Raw genomic sequence first — 16085 nt, forward strand, 5'->3', positions numbered from 1 at the left:
GGGGGGAGCGGAGGAGGGAGGTCGCGGGCCCCCACTATCTCAATCAACTTGACAGCGATATTGAATCGAACTCATTACTAAAGGATTTCTATACGCGTTCCTGTTTTGTTCCACTGTTCGGTTTTGTACATAGTACTTGAATATCAGATGTATCTACATATATGTTCTTAAAGTCTGTATATAGCTGTGTTTGCATGTGAAAGCGTCAAATTTGATAATCTAGTTGTAATAAATTATCTCGGCAAGGAGACGTGTAATAATTTGAATCGTACCATAATTCACGTAATAAGGCGTACTAAACATAATCAAAATTCAAACGTGGCCTCTATTTCAAACACGTACGAATCGTACCCACTTCTACGTTGACATGGCAATGATAAAATTAAGTCACTTTTCGCGCCGAAATACCGACGTTCTGTCCCGGTCCGGTTAAAACCGGTGCTATCCGGCTGGAACCGGTTCATTAGCGATTCAGTGCGCGCCGCAATCCTCTTCACTCGGTTGACAAATTCCGGCGGTTAATTTCAGCCGTCTTTAAACCAAACGTCTGTCTTTGACCGGGAATAACCGACGCTACTAATTCTATTAAGATTTATCTCCCACCTTCCCATATCAGACACGACATGCTCAAAATATACGCAGACTTTTTCTCAATAAACTTAAAACGCATCCAATAACCAGGTTAGCGGTGCAGCTTTACTCTGAATAAAATATAAATAAAATCCTCTTTAAACTTCAATCCGGAGAACACTAGATATTAACGCAAATAAAAACTTTAATCCTAAAACATTTCAGTTTGAACTCCACAGAGACAAGTGAGGGCGCTTTGTTGCGGCCGCGGGCTTAGCGCAAGCTCTAAAAATATTACTCGAAACTTTGTTCCCAGTAAAGTTTACGAGGAAGAAAAGATGATTAGCGAAAAAGAGGCTTTATATTATAAAAGTTATAAACAACTAGGTTATTCCCGGAAATAATGCGGAATAACTTCTGACTATTTCTTGATTTTTAGTAAGTATCACTATGGTTGAAGCGCCAATAGCTTAATAGTTAAATGTTTGGATTCGATCTAACGGTCAAGTCTTCGATTCCCGCCATTTCGACCGTCCCAATTGATTGTCGTTAATCTCATACTAGCCCAAGCTTCGAGTTTATTAGAAAAAGTAAAGTTAAGCTTAATAAGAAATAAATGTTCTTCCATCACAAATATAAATTGTATAATCGCTTTTTAAATTTGATGAAATCAGCAGAAATATAAATACAAAAGTAAAATGAATAAATCAACGATAAATTAGGCTTTGTATTTACTCTCCGGATCCTTTCAAAGTCAATAGAGATCGTTGACTAAAGGTTCAAATAGAACTCATCAAAAACTTAAAAGATCTCTTGACGAAGTCAAACAGTGATTATTGTGAATCACTGACCAGAATGTATCAAAAACTTGTTCACCATTCTTAATCAACTATAGAACAGACGTTCAAAATATTTCCCTAAAAACATTTGAACAAAAATTGCCATTTGAAAATCCGCATTGCATGGAAGTGTGTTAAACTTTTTACGTAGTTGTATCAAATCTAAGCATTACAGTTTAGTTCATATTATATATAAACGTTATTGTTAATCTATGACGTAAATAAAGTATATATTATAAGGATGCCTCTCACAATAAATCTCTGTACCTCGGAGCTACGAGATGAATCGACGTCTGTCCAATAATAATGAAGTACGCTGAAATCACATCGCCGGCGCTGGCTTATGAATGACGACAATAGTCTCCTATCACGCTAATTCATGCTATGTTCTAATTAATTATATTAATGTTACGCTTTCTATTGTTTAATTTGTAATTCAATTTATCTGTTATCTAATTTATAAATATATTATGAATTTCTCGAATAATTTCTGCGTATTTTTTAATGGTTGTAAATATCAATACATGTTATATATACAAAGTTCAAAGCCGAAGAAACATCATGACAATGGAATTGTGTAAAACAAGATAAATTTAAAGAAATCATTATTCTATGACACTTTTAACTTTTAAACATTTTAACAATAGTTACATCACATAAACTCTCGATAATAGTCAGGTATTCAAAAAAAACACACAGTGTAAATTGATAAATTAAAATCGTGTCGGCGCTGCGCCCGTGTCAAACTACTTTAATATTTCAAACGTCCGTCACAAAGGGATGGTTTCCCGCCTGTTGTGCGAGCGATTTTTATCAATAACATTTTTTATTCTGATTTTTTAAAATTGCTGTTATTGTTTTCGCTAACGTTATTACTAAGATTTTATATTTCTACATGGTTTTAGAGTTTTAAAAGTTCAAAAACATAAATAAGATAAATGATAGCTAGGGTAGACATTCTGTGAAATATCGCGAGCCTAAATAAACGTATTGTGGTAATAAATTTCAGAATCACGCATAACTTTAAAACACCGGTATTTTCCTGCAGGCTCAGGACACTGCTCTCATCTTTGCATTTTATTGAAATGGATATTGTTTGGATTCTCTTAGAATTTCATTTAGAATAAGTAAACCGTCAAGCTGAATGCTTTGTGCGTATCATCGTCTGTCAGCTTGTCAGCCAATCGCGTTTGTGTCAGGAGCTGACATATTTTTTGCGTATAGTGTAATAAACATACGTCACTTTTATATAGCTCCGGTAATAGTCGGCCTCTCTCACATGACACACGGTTCACCGCTGTCATTTGGTCGGCGCTATTGGGGTGCTTTTAATGTCGCGAAGTTACATGACAGCTACTTGACCTTTGCAATATGATAGTAGTTAAGTTTTAAAGTAATTATAAATAAGATTTATTGAAATAGACCTTTATGAGTTCAAGACACAAGTTATCGCGGTCCGATCTTTACCTTAACATGTTTATTCCCCAGATGTATTTGTCTTAACAGTGACAATAACATTGTTACTTTTGTTCCAGGATTTGCAGTCAGAGATCGAGACTCACCGCGATGTATACGCGTCGCTCACGGGAACAGGCCGTCGGCTGCTGGGCTCGTTGTCCTCGCAAGAGGACGCAGTCATGCTGCAGCGCCGGCTGGACGAGATGAACCAACGATGGCACCATCTTAAGGCCAAGAGCATGGCCATTAGGTAAGTTAGACAAAGTTGTATATAACGCGCTACCTGTTACATTGTTCATACTGTACCAAAGAATATAGGTATACAGAATTATTTTTAACAATCGTTTTATATTGATTAAACGCAAAATTTATTAAAAACGTCACAGGCGCGACTTTTTAACATCAAACGAAAAGAACAAAAATGATTTTCGCCGTAATGCGTGTAACGGAGCAACGCGTTTCCGAACGCATTTACAAACGTCACACTCAAAATGACAGATTGGCGTTCAGCGCGGGAATACGCCATTGAACATTGAATTCAGTTATAAAGTTTATTTTACGCTAGGCTAGTGTAACATTTTGATAGTCTTCATTTTAGAGCCAATGTCAATTTTTTAGATTTTGGTTTTAAGTTAGCAAATATATGAACCAAACATGGAAATAACTTAAGTTTTTAATTAGGCATTTAAATATTATATTTTTCCTTTAGATTCGTTTTCTTTTCATCGTGGCAGTTGTTTTTTTTAATTGTTTACTGTCTAAATTATCTCAAATGTCTTTTAACATTAAAAATTATCGTTTATCATTATTTTGGCTAGTCTAGTATTTCGCAGCAGTGTGTCAGAGCCCTTACATACGTAGCGAGAAAGGTTTGCTATTCATGTCGCAGCCGCGTTAAAAATGTTTCGCTTAAATCACCGCTCGTCATACATTTTTTGTCGTATGAATATTAACGAGGGACTTTTGTATTTGCGTATCATTTTGACGCACAGTCGGCTGAAACACACCGCATGCCCGTACTCTACTACAACGTAACAGGATTCATAGTTTTTCACGTGAATTGTTTTTTATTTTTAATTTGTTGTCGCATTTTATTGAAGCGCATTATTTATTTATGGAAAACTGTAAATTTTTATTTTATTTGTTCCACTTCACTTGTGTTGTAGGATTTTGTTTTTCATTTAACGAACTTGTTGGTGTGGTTTTTTGAGCAACTATAATAAAAAAAGCTGTCGCAATTAGTGCAAGTAGTGTTTTATGTTTACTTAAATTATAAAAAGGTAAAATTTTGAATTTTTGTAACTAAAAAAATAAACTCAAAAACTACTTGCCCGATTTGAAAAATTCTTTAGCCTACAGAAAGCTACATTACCACTAAGTAACAGAGGCTATTAATTCTTTTTTTTAATTGCGTGCAGCAAAAGGTAGTGATAAAAAATAACGCATAGGTATCATAACACCGGATGAATAAAGTGTACCGCAAAGCTTTTTGAATTTTTTCGTAGCGCTTAAGTCGTGCGTGTAATAAAGAACGTAGCTAAATGTTAAGAGAAACCTTAGTGACCATAAAACAATTCTGAGTACAACAGTTAATCACAGTTAATTATATACTAAAAGGTAATTTCTTGATTCATCAGATCATTATCGAATAATTAAAATCAGTCGTATTTCGGGCTACTGCATGAGGTGAGGCGATCAATACAACAGACAGCACGTCCCAATTCAGCGGCATTATCATATACATTGACAATTAGACGAGCGTCCTGTTGGCTTTGTTGCGGCTAATTGATGGCCGAAGGGAAATTATAGCTTTATATTAGAACTGGCTGTCGCCCGTGACTACGTCCGCGCGGAATTAAGAAAACATAATTAGTAGCCTATGTTTTCTTCCAGACTATGTTCTGCATCTCTGTCAAATTTCATCGAGATCCGTTGAGACGTTCTGGAGATACCTTCTAACAAACATCCATGTATCCACCCATCTAAACATTCGCATTTATGGTGTCATATTAGTAAGAGTAACTTTATAATAGAATAAAGAATTTCTTTCGAATAAAACATTTAAGAAAGAGTACATTGTCTCGTCTTGTACCCTTCATAATGTATATTGCACCCTCTAACATTTCAATTAACACCCCGAAATTAGTCAATTAATAACCGCCCGGCTCAATTGACAGTTCCATAAATAGCTGTCAGAAATTTCATTTCCTATTCGTAACGCCATTATTAACGAAGGGTTTTCATTTAGTAGTCGGGCCAGGAAATAAGCGAGTTTTATAAAACTACGAATTGACTCATATTACCGGATCAGTTTTGACGACACTTTATTTGGCCCAAGGTACTACATTTGTGAGAAGGATTTAATATTGTAGATACATATTTTAGCTGCAAAAAATTTAATTCTTCTTAGTAATAATACATTTTAATCGGAATTAATTAATTAAATTTCTTCTAACATCTACGTGGCTTAGCTTAAAGCATTTATGTCGCTTAAACAGCAGCGCTTAGTTCGCTGTCCGCGTGGACGTCGTATAAACTAAATTAATCATTTCAGTAACGACATGTCATAAATCTTTTTGCGTTTAATCGTTCGGAAAGCAGTCGTAACTCACTGTGATAGAGCTCAGTTTGTAACGCTCCGCTGCGCCCGCTCTAATGTTTCACCCATTTAATTAATTCATCGATGTTTTTATTCTATGATTAATTAACCCTTAGCAGGCGTGTGCGGCTCTCCAAGTCCCTTACAATAAATTGCTTATTGTATTTTATCGTCTTATAAGCTCTTAAATCCTTCAGAGACGTTTAAAGCTCCACTTTCTTAATAACGCCGTTACACAAGTCTCCGTTTATTATTAAAACGGACGAAACAATTTATTGTCCTTTATTAATTATAAAAAATATAAACGTAACACTTTAATAAACTTCAATGGAAGATTAAGACTTGTTAAATTTGATAATTTACTACTTACTTTACCGCTTCTTCAAATAAAAGTGAAAGTAAAAAGCATGATTCCAAAACTAGTTTCAAATAAATCCCGACTATGCAAATACTGGCGATAAGATATCCCGGAGGCAGAACATCAAACAACTTGTGTGGCAACTCTTGTGGAATCTGATAAAAGTTGCACTCGATCCGAAAGCCTTTGAAAGGCGAGGCGCGGTCGAAATGCCGAACCTCATGTCTATACAGAATACTCCAAAGACCCGGCTTAAGTATCCCAATGTACGTAACATACTTGTGATATTTTCTATGAAATTTCATGTGAGTTTATTCGGAAAATATTTGCTGTGTTTGAGAGCGCTCCGTAGGGTAAAGTATGCGGGGAAGTTTTGCCTTCTTCGGATTGTAGTCGAGATGAATTCCAGTACTTTGTCGTCGTTGTACAAGTTTTGTTTGCATTTTCTGAAATGTTTGAGATAAGATTGCGCGTAAGTACTACACAGATTGTACAATATATGTAGAAACATACATTTAGCTCTTGTGATATTAAAATGAATTAATACTTTCATATGAACGATTTTAAGATTTATGACAAACTATTAGGATGTAGTGAGAATAAATCGTTTTATAATCCGACAATTATTGAATAAAGATTTCAAAAGCAACATAAACGACCCTCTATTATATGGTGGAGCAAAATATTCGATTTCAAACACTAACAAAGACGTTCCGCATCATAAAACTGATTTTATAGGCAAGTTGACACGAGACGAGGTACCGATAAAAGTGGCCCCTTGCAGCCGCTGCAACCCCCGCCAAACACCCTGGGGGTGTTATAAGAACATGTACTATTGTAAACATAAAAACATCTTTTATTTCCCTGTCACAGATAAAAAGTCTTCGAACGATCATAATTTGAGGGCATTAAGTTTCCAAAATGATAAAGTTAAAGTTGTAACTGTAGATAATGTAACTCTTTTCTTAACGTAACCTAATCTTGGCAAAATGATTTCACATTGCTCAAAAGCTTTAGTACCAAAAAGTTTTTATATTTATACAATTAGTATAATTTTTAACGTCGTCTGTTAAATAGTTAATTACATTTTGTAAAAAAGATACTTATTATCATCGTAAAATAGTTATTTTCCGCTATAGTTATGGCCCAAGCCCAAACCGCGCTCTGCATACGCCGCGACGCGCAGTAAACACGCGTTTAGTAATTTCATAGTGAAATAAAATGTCGATTTTGCTGCGAAACATCTTTATCGTTCGTTTTATGGCCCAACGTATAAAATCACTTTATGTTCGTAATATATTTAAAGTATTTTATGTACACTTACGGTCCATATATTTAAATGATCCAGACTCTTGTACATTGTACATAAGTGCTCGGAAATGTTATCACTTTTTAGTATTGTTTTGACGTTTATGAACTTTTAAACTAAATTGACTAAACGTGGCTTGTAAACTGTTTTTCTTAAGAAAATATTATTATATGTTTTCAACTGTTTTCTAAAAGGAGGAGATTTTAAATTCGTTTATAAGTTTTACTTTTAACGTGTTTTAACGTTTACTTCTAACGCTTTAACGTGTTTCGTGATATGTAGGAAACCGACGGGTCGAACAAACACTAAGTATGTTCCGACATGTTTGTTCGCTAACGTGTTTAACTTAGGAAGGGCAGGTGAAACCTTTGTTACGGCATGAGTTCTCTGCCGCATGTAAAATACTGTGTATTTACCCTGCACAACGCACTGGAAATGGGACTTCCTTATGATTGCTAAAGTAAATGTTCTGCTGTCTGTAATTATTTAAAAAACGTTCAAATTAACAATCGTGTATGAAACGTTAGAAAAATCGGTATCATTTTAAAGGTTGTCTTTCTTGAGTCATATACTTTTTTATATTTTTTATTATTAAATAGTTTAATAAAAGCAACATTTACTTACTCTCCTTTTCAATTACATCTCAAGTAATTTACATTGAGGTTAAATAGAAAGATTTTCTATTTTGATAAGAAAATATAAATGCTTTGATAAAATTTGTCCCGTAGTTAATATCTTAGTCTTATATAAAAGTTTAGTTACAGTCGCTGGGTCTATAATTTTCAAAGTCAGAGTCCAACTTTAGAGTTTTAAAACCTCTAATCTTGGCGTTATTACTGTTTAACAAAGCAAAGTTATTAATTTACAAAGTTTAATGAAATTAAGTTAATTAGAATTAAGTTACTGTACAAAGTTGGAGCTATTCCGTCTTTATTCAATTACGGTTCAAGTTTAAGGATTGCATATTTAACTTTGTGCTTTTAGTGTAAGGCGGAATGAGTCCGCGCCAAATTTTGAGCAAAGCGCACGATTTATAGATTTTGTATAGTGATGTGGCTTGTCGATGATTTTATATCGATACTTATGAATAATTTTTAAGGATTTTAATGTGTTGCTCCATCTTTTGTTAACTTAGTGAAATATTTCACGTTGCTTGACGATTATGCGAAAATAGATTTGGTTTTAAATTCCTTAGGTAAAAAGTTACAAATACTACATGTCGACTTAACTGATTGAAGATACGCAAGCATAAATATATTATATAAATCGCAATTTTTTTCAACTTTATCGATAAGTGTTGTGCGCATCACTATTTTTATCTAAAGTATCAGCTTAAACATATTATGTAGCTGAGCCGCGGCCAAATTTCAACAATTGCAAGCATTCCGTGAGCTTTACGCCGCCGCCAACTTTTTGAAATATCTTCCCCACCCCTCAACCCCTACCCCTAACCTGCTATTAGAGGTCCGCTATCTACACGTCTCTTGTAATTTTACTACTGGATGTAATCTAAATGTTAAATGAATTTATTTTGATATGACTTTCATACCTCAATTACATAAAATTAAATGAATGGGCATTTTAGTATGAGGCTATTTATATGAAAATCTAAAACAGCTTGACAGAATTTTATGAGTTTTTTAATGTATATTTGTTGTTGACGAAAATTTCTGCACTTAAACTTAAACTTTGAGTGTTCTTCAACTTATATATAGAAACGCATGTCGTGTTCAACTAGTCATGTAATTATAACGTCGTCTTCCTTCAGGAACCGTCTGGAGAGCAACGCGGAGCACTGGTCAGCGCTGCTGCTTTCTCTGCGCGAGCTGACGGAGTGGGTCATCCGCAAGGAGACCGAACTGACCGCGCTGGCACCCCCTCGCGGTGACCTCGCCGCGCTTCTCAAACAACAGGTAAACAACATACAACTAATGAATTAATTAATCGATTATTGTGTCAATGACAAATAATTAACATTTATAGTCGGCAGCTCAATATTATTGTATTAGCGCGTTAAACAAATCCCCGAAAAGATAGTAACTAATTTGAGTCTTTGATTAAATCGTTAGTCTTTCTGTATATCTTCAAATACATTTGTGACTTCTACTGTCATCGTTCAGAGGTTTATTTGGTAATTTGTTAAATTTATAATACAGTCAATTTATTAGTAAAATTATATACACAAGGAATTAAACTGTTTATAATGTAAATTACGTTTTCTTTTGGTTTATTTTCTCTTACCAGTAGTAAAATCAAATTCATTATCCAGGCATATATGCCACAATAAAAATAAGACATAAAAGTAAGTTTTCTTTACGGTGATACTATTAACATAAAAATCCAAAGTTGAGATATAAAGTGAACAATTGCTCGGTTCTCGCGGCGGCGGCGCTCGGCTCTCACGGCCGCCAACCCATCTCCACGATTTATGTTGTCGGACGCGCCAAGTACTGAGATAATGTTCTGGCCTTCGATATCTCATCATTATTGCCTATTTTCTTGCATATGCGAACTCTTTTATCATGGAAATATGTCTATACATCTCTGTTATTGGCAAACTATCGCATATTTTCCTATTATTTATGTATTATAGTATATAGTATTATGTTAGTGCTTTTATATACAAATGTAAACGCATATAATGTTTTATAACGATGTGTTTATTTTGTGTCTGTATGTATGCAGGACGATCACCGCGCGTTCCGGCGCCAACTGGAGGACAAGCGACCGGTGGTGGAGAGCAACCTACTGAGCGGCCGTCAGTACCTTGCCGCGGAACCTCTCGCCGACGCCAGCGACACTGAGCGTCAGTATCTCACACTAACACTGAAACCACATTAAGAAGTTTTTATTATTGTGACGACCTTAAATAACTAACAAACGCAATTGAATCATTAAATGTTGCAACTTGGTGTAGTTATAGCATGAGTTAACTTTAATAGTACTGTAACAGTGAGGTGAAATATTCCTTTGACTGGTTGTTGAAACGTGGTCAATATCGTTAATTGCTTATTTATGTATTCAATCGTTATGACAGAGTTGGTTGTGAAGGTACACGTAGACATAGAATGTGTCAAGTTGCATATCAAAGCACAAAGGAGTGATGTTTCTTGCAGCAAGGCGTTTGCAATTAGTATAGAGGTGGATGTATTAATTGGTAGAGGCGAGATGTTGCCTCAGCCTCTACAGCGCTGCCTGTAATTGAATCGGCTACACCAATCTGTTGCTACGCGCCGATAACGAGAGTAGCGTAGCTATTGTGCTACGATGCTACGGAATTTCCTAGTTACTTATAAGTAAGATATTATCTGGTAGAGATATGCAAAAAATATCTTGTTGTCTTTTGTTGATAGGAATCGAATTTAATAGGAATAAATATATTCGAAGTAAATTATTTCAAAAATGTAACTGATCGTATTAAACATACTTTAAATGTCTTGTCGATTAAATTATTTACATTCAAAGCTAGATTTTTAAGGATGAAATATCTTGTACAACACTTGAGTGGTGTGTATTCACTTTACATGCTGCCAGAGAAAATTAATTTACGTTTGTGAAAAAGTGTATTTAATTTCGAACGGAAAAACTGTTCATAATAATTATTCAATTATTTTTAAACTAGATTTAATCTGGTTTCTTCATAAAAACAACACGCAAGATTATATTGATTATTTTTTTTAAAATAACAAGCCAAGCTTTTTACTTAGGCGTGTACACGCGGATGGTGTAGATTGCTTATTTTACAATACTTTCGAAAATATACACAATTTCAAGACAATTTTTAGTAGATCATATTGAAAAAATTTTTTTTCCTTTCATAGTCACCATTAAAACAGGAGTATACCTCTTCCCCCTCCAACTTTACCATCCAACCCCACCCCTGGGACGCCCGACTACACTATCAAAGGTCCTTCTATTAATTTTCGATACGTTTCACTTGCCGGCAGAGTAATGATTCCAACTCGCAGGAAACTTAATTAAAAAAATCAACCTCAAGTGATAGGTAAATATCAACATAATTATTTGCATCCAGCGATGAGAGAACATTCGCTTATTTTTGTAAAAAAATTATAAATATCGCGTGTGAAGGTTTAAATTTAAAGGTTAAAATTCCAATAATTTCTCGTACATACAAAACATCGTGTTATAAGAAATTTAAATTAGAAAAAACAGTTAAGTCTCGATAAAATATTCCCGTCCGACCGAGTAACTTTGTAACCAATATATTATCTCTCAGGAATAAAATCTATAACATTTAAATTATCAAAGAAATAATAAAATGGTATCGTTATAAAAGAACGTGAACACGCTTTATTGCGCCTCAAGGCGAACACTTACATACACACAAACTCGCACATACAAACGAGGTTTGGAGCGAAGGCTTTGCAAGGCGCAGGATGCTGCGAAGCGGAAGTTACGCGATAATTATTAAATTCCCGCCTTTTTCGCGGAGGCGCGCAATATGGCCGCCGCGAGAACAAAGAGATATTGCACAAGATGCTGCCTTTGATTCGAATACCGACATAAGTTTGCTGAGTGTAGCACAAATACATACATATTATATACTGTTTACTGTAAGCCTGTTATATATCATACGAATTCAGTCGCTTGGAAACTGTTTTGAGCTCTCTATTTCTCTCCTTCGCAACAGTCGACTATACGAAGAAATAATTCTGTTTTAGTACATCTAACAATGATATGAGTCTAGGAATAATTCTTTTTTATGTTTTCCAGTAAAAATTTGAAGTCAATTTGTATGATTTATCATACATTGGTATGTTAACATTATGTGTGTGGTGACAGCGAGCCGCGAGAGCGAGGGCGACTCGCGCGGCTACCGGTCTGCGGAGGAGCAGGCGCGCGAGCTGGCGCGCTCCATCCGGCGCGAGGTGGGCAAGCTGGCCGACACATGGAACTCGCTCGTCGACCGCAGCGACGCCTGGGGCCGCTGTCTCGACGACGCTGTACAGGTTGGCTGTTTTAAATATTAACTTAACAGTATTATTATATAAGCGTAAAATAAAAAGATGGCAATAACATAAAGGCAAAACTGAAGAATTGTCGTATTTTTGCGTATGCAAAATAAAAATAATGCTTCAGTAATATTGTTGTTGTATTCCTAGTTTAAGATAAGCGCCATCTATAATCCATGTTAAAAACAAACAGGGGTATTGATTGATTGGAAAATCATTAAAAATATGCGCCTACACATTACAAATCTTGACAAATTTAGTAAAAAGAAAAGTATAATATTAAACAATTTAAACAAACGTTAATTTACATTTAAATGTAACACATTAATAACTAACTATCGTCTATTAATCCACGTTACCACGGCTCCGGCCGTCGGCCGCGCCTTGTATTCAACGTCGTTCATCCGGACATCCGGCTGGAGACTTACAATGGCGTCACTTCAATGACCAATTAATAATGGTCGCTCTAATCGAGCAGTCGTGACCCACAGCACGAATAATTGCTTTATAAGGGAGTTTAGTATACGACTCTACTAGATGGCGCTGTTATATTATCATATTTTTTTATCTTGTTACAAAAAAGTTAAACTACGACAACACATCGCTATTACTTGGCTTCGAAGCTTTAAGCTAAATTTACTGAAAGCTTAGTGAGTTAAGCAGGAAGTAATATTGTTAGTTGAATGTGCCTTATTACCATCCATTGAGCAGCGGTGACCACGCCCGCGCCGCGACCTGAATACCTGCTGCGCAATGAATGCTGAACACTATACATCTACCGTGCATCTACATTTATAACACTAAAAGATGCACTGTATTTAACGTAGTACATCCCAAAATGAGTAATTTTATGACATATTTTCAATAACAAACGCCCCCCCGTCATATTTTTATATTGGTACCTATAAAGTGATATTACTGTGTTTCCTAGTCATAGACATTATTTTTAATATAAATGTGGTGTAGGTCTACCTACTAGGATTCACGACTATTTAAATTAACGACCGCCGAGTCCCACCCCGGTCGCACAATAGTGTGGTCATTGTACATCGCTGCGTTTGTAACAACTGCCCGCTTCTCCTAATCAACAAACTCGGCATTGCATTAACTGAGTACTTTATTACTAGCTTTCACCACTGTGACACGAGGTAATTGTAGACGATTATACGTGGAAACAAAATGTAGTTTAGTGCAGGTGATAAACACTTTAATTTTAAAATTATTTAATTTTTTGCTACAGATTTTCTTAGCAAAACTAATCCACGCATTAGTGTTTTTGACTAAATATATATTAAGTTACAATGAGTTTAGTTTCCAATACGATGTTTCATTAAATAGTTGCAAACTAACATGTTCAATCGCCAGGCGCGCCAGGGCCGGACTAGACGCTGTAATTAAAATACTTCCTCGATAGATGAATCTCATACTGTTCCAGATGCAGTCGTAACAAATATATTTAATTATTTTCTATTAAAATACTCATAATAGACTCTGACGTAGCCAATATTACTGTGACTCAAAGATAGTAATTAGCAGACCATCCTTTACTGGGCTGAAAACTAAAAAAATGTAACTTCTATTAATAAAAAGGTTAGAAAAAATCCTTTTAAGAAGGTACAATATTTAATATCGTTTACTCTGTTGTTTTTATACAGTGTAAAACTGTTGTAGAGTTGAACAAAAAAGCGCTTTAAAGCAATATAAGCTTCAGCGTCGATCGCTTTGCATTGGAAGCTAGTGGTGGTTGAACAATACGGGGCTCGTTATCGAGATCGTTATGCTGCCACTCGCGACGAGTGCCGGCTAGTGATGTGCGGACTATATCGAACTCTGTTTGGAACTTAATTATAACACAAATTTTGTTATGAATTTTTATCTCATCTTATTGTAAAGATAATGACGTCAAAGTCGAAATTTTTATTTATATTATAAAATAAAAAAAATAAAAAATAATATATAAAAATCTAATTTAACACGACTTGTTCTATAAAAGTCAATCAAGCCAAAAATATCGATATCGACATAAAATTACATCGTTTTAACGTTCCAACTGCCACTTCTTGTTACTATCTATATCGAACCGAGAACTTGTGGTTTACATTCTTCTTTTCTTATTACCAAGATCAAAAAACAGAATAAGGATGGATTTAATTTTGTACTAAAGACATTGGTAAATATTTTTTCTGGAAAAAATCTACTTACACTGCACCATGAAAAAGTATGGGTTAATGAATGGAGCAAACAGCCACTACGCTGGTTGACGCACGTCTCTAACACACGGGCGTGCGTTCGCATACATTAGGTCGCGCTTCGTTCTGCACAAACTTGCTTCAATGTACACCCATATGACACGAATGAATAGTACTCATGAAATGATTTATTTTCATAAGTAGATATATTTCTTTTAATGGTTTTTTTACCTTTAAACGTCTTTGATGAATTAATATGCTTATTAAATATATATTTTTACATTATTTTATTATTAGCTTCAAATTTAGACTTTTTTCTCTTTTTATCGACAAGTGTACCATCACTATAAAACTATCATTGAATTAACTAAACCCTGTAACTATGTGAGAAGGACGTTACCTCACAGACGGGCTGCGGTTACGTACAGCTGACGTCACAGAGCACCGCGGCCACGACCGCAAGGATATGAACTCATAGAGGGCGACAAAACTTGTGCCCACATACACTAAAGAATACGTGTAGAGAATGCTTCATAGCATAATTTGTAATGCACTTAGTTACAATGACACTAGATGACAGAAAGAATTAAGTAAATAATTTAAATATATTTTTTTCTAGATTTACATGTTTTATGTACAAAAATTACTATTATCTTTTTATCTAACCTATACGAGGATAATTGTCAATTGAAATAGGCGCGATATAATCAAAAAGGTACTATAATATCGTTTTACCTGTAGCTATAATCATTATTTATGAAAGAAGTAAAAAAAGTAATATAAAAAAAATCGCTATCCACTTACTATTTTGACTGTACGAGTACAAGTTTGTTCAATCAATGTAAAACCAAGTTAATCACAAATTGAGGTATCTGTAAGATTCATTAACCGGCTTAACCGCAGTCTACAAACGTTGCGGTTACGGTTAAAGCCGAATTGATATAATTAAACATTAACGGGAGATGATGTTTGCCCGACACGCCGCGCCGCCCGCCCGACTCGCCGCCCGCCCGACTCGCCGCCCAACACACCGCTCGACCCGTCGTACCCGCGCGGTAACCAACCCATCCATTGCAGTTTGCTGAGCGATCCAATTTGCGAATTAATAACATTTTTGTTAACCCACCGATGTTTGCTTACATTTATTAAATACATTTTTGTTTGTATTTACATTGGTTAAAATGTTATTTGCTTTTAATAATTTATTGATACCGAAGCTAATATTTGTCAAGTTATACACCAAACATTTTTCATGTTAGGTCGCTTATTGTTAAACAATTCAAATTTATTTTGAATATTCAGTATGTTTGTCGCCGTAGTAATTAATTATAATTAGTCGCTTGCACGGTCTAATATAATATTTAAAGTCTCGTGTTAGTTAACATACTCCTCGGAAACGGCTTAACCGATTTTTATGATATTTTATACGCATATTCAGTAGGTCTAAGAATCTGTGAATCTATTATTTAAAGACACGCGGACGAAGTCGCAGGCGACAGCTAGTATTATATTGTTCTCTAGTTATGAGACAGGGTGTTATAGAATATTTACAATTTTAATATTATATAAATATAATTAGAAGCAATAAATATCGATTAGTGTAGGTAGAGATAGTGTGCATTGTCTGCACCATTGGTCGCTCCGTTACTTGTAATCGAGTGGTTTATGGGAGCGGCTTTATGACGTCATAAAGGTTGATTTACGCTCTGTTTTGGTTTTACTGTTATCTACTTATTCCAGCTGGTCATTTGATGTTTGCGGGTGAAATTCTAGCGAAGTAACTCTGTGCC

General features: G+C 35.1%; 1 protein-coding gene across 1 annotated transcript in view; it reads left to right on the forward strand.

The window, feature by feature from the left end:
• LOC106122042 (dystrophin, isoform B) overlaps window positions 1–16085 on the forward strand; it is a 198184-nt gene that overhangs the window by 144789 nt on the left and 37310 nt on the right. The window contains exons 8-11 of the mRNA XM_013317891.1: window positions 2945–3117; window positions 8902–9046; window positions 9819–9939; window positions 11937–12103. Of these exons, the coding sequence (XP_013173345.1) occupies window positions 2945–3117; window positions 8902–9046; window positions 9819–9939; window positions 11937–12103 (606 nt within the window). The remainder of the gene's footprint in view (window positions 1–2944; window positions 3118–8901; window positions 9047–9818; window positions 9940–11936; window positions 12104–16085) is intronic.

This window comes from Papilio xuthus, unplaced genomic scaffold (assembly GCF_000836235.2).
Source record: "Papilio xuthus unplaced genomic scaffold, Pxut_1.1 DF826933.1, whole genome shotgun sequence".
Lineage (NCBI taxonomy): Eukaryota > Metazoa > Arthropoda > Insecta > Lepidoptera > Papilionidae > Papilio > Papilio xuthus.